At 66.8% G+C, this 4,814-nt stretch overlaps 1 protein-coding gene across 2 annotated transcripts; it reads left to right on the top strand.

Moving 5' to 3' along the window:
* Nucleotides 1–81: 81 nt before the first annotated feature.
* On the top strand, nt 82–4,557 carry MIEF2 (mitochondrial elongation factor 2). 2 transcript variants are annotated; one of them, XM_082443388.1, is made up of 4 exons: nt 82–214; nt 1,839–1,996; nt 2,160–2,340; nt 2,776–4,557. In XM_082443388.1, the coding sequence occupies exons 2-4, from the start codon at nt 1,850–1,852 to the stop codon at nt 3,828–3,830; spliced, it is 1,383 nt and encodes a 460-aa protein (XP_082299514.1). In that variant the 5' UTR covers nt 82–214; nt 1,839–1,849; the 3' UTR covers nt 3,831–4,557. The 2 variants fall into 2 exon arrangements, with proteins under 2 accessions (XP_082299514.1, XP_082299513.1); XM_082443387.1 differs by having other exon boundaries at nt 84–214; nt 1,713–1,996.
* The last annotated feature ends 257 nt before the right edge of the window (nt 4,558–4,814 follow it).

The following is a 4,814-nucleotide window of genomic DNA, read 5'->3' as shown; positions in this document are numbered from 1 at the left end:
TGGCCGAGGCGGCCTCAGGGTGGCACGTGGGCGCGGGCGTCGAGTGCCCCGATTGGAGCCGAGGCCTGCCCGTCTGCGAGCGCCGGGCCCTCGGCCGACCGCGGCCTCGGCGTTCGGCTCCTGGTTCCTCTACGTTCCATTCCCAGGCGGCCCCGTGGCGCGGCCCGAGCGGCCCCCTGCGTCCCCCGGCCGGGGCGCCGAAGCAGCGACGCAGGTACGGCCGGGGCACGGGGTGCGGCCTCCGCCAGCCGCGCGGTCCCTGCCAGGAAAGGGAGCACCGGGGAAGAGCCGGGGCCGGGCAGAGGTCGGGTCGCGTCCTGGGTCCGTCCCGGGTCCATCCCGGCGTTCCCAGGGCCTCGGTGACCCTCGCGGCCGGGGCTTGGAGGAGGGGAGGGAGGGGAGGCCCCGCCTCGCCCTCTCCCCTTCCTGGTTGGGGTCTGCGCGACCCAGCTCAGGCAGGCAGGGTCTTTGAGCGCTTTACAGCTTGGAGGCGGGTGGCAGTACTGATCCGCGACGAGGGAGCCGCCGCGGGGCCACGCTGGGTCACCCCCCGGCCTTCTTGCCTATTTTTAGCTTGGGAGAGGGGTGGGGGTGTGGGGGGGGTGCGGGGCTGCCGGCCCCACCTGGCAACCGAGCCCGGGCACCCGCCGCGAGCAGGGCGGCAGAAGTCCTTGGGGTTGACTTGGTTCTGAGCTCAGGGTCATCTGCTCGGGCGTTCTCAGCGAGACAGTCCTGCCTGGCCATCTGACTGGTCCCCTGGGCTTGTCCCCTGGTCACACCTCCTCAGTGCTCCGGACCTGAGGGCAGGTTCCCTGTAACAGTCTGGAGCTGGGGCTTAGCACACTGGCCTGGCGGAGATATCTGCTTTCCCAGCCCCACACTCTGGGGTTCCTCACGTTGGACCTTTCCTCATCGCACCTGCTCCATCTTACAGATGAGCAAACCTCATCTGGGGCATTCCGGCCCTCAGCTTACCTCTGTTGCCTGGGCTCCCAGCAGCTGAGGTCGGCTTCCCACCCACCATTGTCCTAAGCCCGAGAGGCGAGAGGCCCCTGTCCAGGGCACTGGGCCAGCCCTGTTTGTGGTCTTTAGAGTTACCTTGCTGCAGCGGTGCTTTCAACATTGTCTGGCACGTACCTGTTGACAGGAAGCTCTTGCCCCCAGGGCAGCCTGGGCCATCTCACTTGTCCCGTTCTCTGACCTGGTAGCCTTGTCTGTGGGGGCTGCTTTGCTGAGATTTGGGGGGCAGCTGGCCCCCTGAGCTTCACGGAGGTCCCCCCAAAGGCCTGAGTGGCTGTCCGGGGCAGGCTGCATGGGACCTCAAGCCGTGGTCTTCTCTGGGCCTTGGTTTCCTCCTGCAGTGCCAGCCTGGTTAGGAACCAGGATGAGGCCGCTCCCAGGACCTGGCCATAGCGGTGGGCAAGAGTCCAGGGGTTTTGCAGTTGTGGGTCTGAGCCCCCAACACTCACTGTGTGGGTCAGCAGCCCATTTCCTGGTAGAATGGGGGGGGTGTCGATAAGATCCACCTCATGGTCTTTGGCGACGTCGGGGGGCCAGGAGGGTGGGATGGGGGAGATGGTCCCTCTCCTCTGACCTGCCGTGGGCCTTGAGTCCTTTCTCCGTGAGCCCTCCTGTCTGGGTGGGGGGGGGGTGTTGTTTGCAGCTGCCAATCTCCTCCCAAGAAACTCTGCAAGTGGCCCCTTTCTCCTCAGAAATTCTCAGGAAGCCCCCTCGTGGGCTCTACTCAGTGATCCCAGCGTGATGGCAGCCAGAGCACCTGCCCTGCTGCCAGGCTGGTCCCCTTGCTGAGCAGTCCCTGCACCCTGGCTCCCTCACAGGCAGACTGACCATGGCGGAGTTCTCCCAGAATCGGGGCAAGCGGCGTGACGGCGAGGTGCTGGGCGGTGCCGTGGACTTCCTTCTGGCCAATGCCCGCCTGGTGCTGGGGGTGGGCGGAGCTGCTGTGCTGGGCATTGCCACCCTGGCTGTGAAGCGGGTAAGGCCGGGCTGGCCCAGTGACCCTGGGGCTCCCAGAGCGGGGCGGCGATGGTGGGACTGCCCGAGGCCGCACCTGCCTCTACCCCACCAGCCTGGCTTTGCCCTCGGCTCTGCCGTTCCTGCCCAGGCTTCAGCTGTCTCATCTGTCACTCTGCCTGCAGCTCATCGACAGGGCCACCAGCCCTCGGGACGAGGAGGACGCCAAGCGGGACTCCACGTGCCTGGAGGACAGCTGGCAGGAACTGGGCCTGCTCAAGGCCACACCACGCCTCCAGCCCCAGCCCCGGCCCGCAGCCCTCAGCCAGCCCGTGCCACCCCCGGCCCCCTCACCCTCAGCCCCAGGTGAGTGGCACCCCTTCCTCTCTGACCTGGGTGGGTCCCCTCTTGGTGGTCACGTTCAGGAGACGCAGCCAGGCCCTGCCCCTGACTGACCATGTGACCCATTTGGGTCCCTATTCCCCCAGGGCCGTGGGCTCCCTGAGTGTTTAATGACATAATTGTCTGTCCTTTCCCCTCCTGGGTGGTGCCGAAGCTCCAGCCACCAGAACACGTGGTCTGTGGGGGGTGGCACTGGAGCAAGGTGGCAGCGTTAGGACGGCGGGGCCCTCAGGTGGGGGCCTGTTTCCCACCGTGCGTGAAGCCGTCTCAGCCTCAGGCCGTTGGACAAAGAGAAACTGTCATCAGGCGCTCGCTGTGCGTGAGGACCTGAGCTTGGTGCGTTCTCAGGTGGTCACGTTACATCCCTCTGACACGGCCCCCCTCCCCTTCACTCTACAGAGGGGCCTGCAGACGCAGAACCCCCAACGTCGCCTCAGCTCTGCTCCCCGGCGCCGTCGATGTGCCTGACGTTCCAGGAGAAGCTGCTGGCGTTCGAGCGGGACCACGTGACCATGCCAGTTGCCCACGTGGCTCTGGCCAAGCAGCTGGCCGGCGACATTGCCCTGGAGCTGCAGGCCTACCTGCGGAACAAGTTCCCAGAACTGCCCTTCGGGGCGCTTGTGCCTGGCGGGCCGCTCTACGACGGGCTGCAGGCGGGGGCCGCCGACCCCGTGCGTCTCCTGGTGCCCCTGGCGCTGGAGCCTGGCCTGTGGAGCCTGGTGCCTGGTGTGGACACCGTAGCCCGGGACCCTCGCTGCTGGGCCGTGCGCAGGACTCAGCTGGAGTTCCACCCCCGCGGGAGCAGCCCCTGGGACCGCTTCCTGGTGGGCGGCTACCTCTCCTCCCGGGTCCTGCTGGGGCTGCTCCGCCAGGTCCTGACCGCCTCCGTCAACTGGCCTGCCATCGGCAGCCTCCTCGGGTGCCTGATCCGGCCGCGCGTGGCCTCGGAGGAACTGCTGCTCGAGGTGCAGCACGAGTGTCTGGACTTCCCCGTGGCCGTGCTCCTGGCCATCGCTGGCGCCCAGGCCGGAGGCCTCCTGCTGGCCTGGCCCCTGGAGGGGCTGGCCGGCAACTTCTGGCTGCAGGACTGGTACCCGGCGGAGGCCGCCCAGCTGCGGGCCCTGGATGAGCGCGACGCTGGGACCCGCCGGCGGCTGCTGCTGTTGCTGTGCGGCGTCTGCCGTGGTCACCCGGCGCTGGGGCGGCTGGGCCGCGGCCCCCTGACCCAGGTGGTTCTGCACCTGGGCGAGCAGGAAGTGGACTGGGGTGAGGAGGCCCTGGGGGAGCGCTTCCTGCAGGCCCTGGAGTTGCTCATCGGCAGCCTTGAGCGGGCCAGCCTGCCCTGCCACTTCAGCCGTGGCGTGAATCTCCTGGACGGCCTGCGGGAAGAGGACGTCGACGACATGGGCTGTGCGCTGTACTGGGGCCTGCGGGCCCCCGAGGGGCTGCTCTAGAGGCGCGGGCCCAGGCGGACGCCTCCCTCCAGGGCGTCGAGAGCACCTTGCCCTTGCTTTTACCCAGAACGGGTCAGTGCGAGCTTGGGCGGCCCGCACTCCCACTCACCCCTCGGCCTCAGGGCCGATCCCAGGGCCTTGGCCTGCGGTAGCCACAGTGAGTCCTGGGCAGGGGTAAGGTTGCCTCTTTCTGCCCCAAGGGTGAGTCATGCTTCCCTCGGGTGCAGGCACCTCCAGGCTGCTGGTGCTGGGCAGTGGACACGGCGTTTGGTCCCCCAGGAGCTGAAGTTGCCTGGAACCCTCGGGATGCAGCTTTTGGCTGACTGATAGGCTGGTGTTTTCCATGCTGCGTGTCTGGTTTGCTCTCCAGCGTGGGCCAGCGGGGACTCACCTGGGGGAAGGCCCTTCCCCTCCGGCTGGGGGCACTTTCTCTTCTGGCAGCGGGGGCCCTGGAAGAGCCCCTTCCTTGCGGGGGGAGCTGAGGTTCTGTGTGCTGCCCAGCTGGCCCAGAGCTGAGGGTGTCCCCTGGCTGCTGCGGGGCCCGGCCCCCATGGTGCTGGCACCAGCTGCGCTAGCTGACCCTGCACTCTCCCTGAAGCTGGCTGGGGGGCGGGGGGTTGTCTGCCTCCCCTCCCAGGTGTCTCTCCTCTCTCTGGTATCCTTCCTGCTGAAGCAAAGCTATGCCTCAAGAACTGTGAACTAGAATAAAAGGAAAAATTCAAATGTCCGCAGGACTCATGTTAGGTTCTTACACGCAGCCACTTGAGGTTCTGTAAAGTTGACCAGCGGAGCTTGGGATCAGCCTGGAGGCAGTGGATTGAATTAGAAAAGTCGGTTACGTGGAGGGAGGATGTTACAAGATTCCCGGAGCGATGTCTTGCTTTATAACAGAAGCAGCTGGCTAGGGTTTTGCTTCTTCCCCAAAGCCTGCCGCCCGGAGCCCCCTGTGCTTTCCGAGACGGGCGGGGCTGCCACGCAGCCCTT

This window comes from Balaenoptera physalus (genome assembly GCF_965194825.1).
Source record: "Balaenoptera physalus genome assembly, chromosome: 20".
Lineage (NCBI taxonomy): Eukaryota > Metazoa > Chordata > Mammalia > Artiodactyla > Balaenopteridae > Balaenoptera > Balaenoptera physalus.
This window is presented reverse-complemented; position numbering and strand designations above follow the sequence as displayed.

Excerpts from the sequence above, each read along its gene's own strand:
- MIEF2 (XM_082443388.1), top strand. The coding sequence starts at position 1,850 with ATGGCGGAGTTCTCCCAGAATCGGGGCAAGCGGCGTGACGGCGAGGTG. Across the intron at positions 1,997-2,159 it reads CCACCCTGGCTGTGAAGCGG|CTCATCGACAGGGCCACCAG; the intron begins GTAAGGCCGGGC and ends CTCTGCCTGCAG. Across the intron at positions 2,341-2,775 it reads CCCCTCACCCTCAGCCCCAG|AGGGGCCTGCAGACGCAGAA; the intron begins GTGAGTGGCACC and ends TTCACTCTACAG.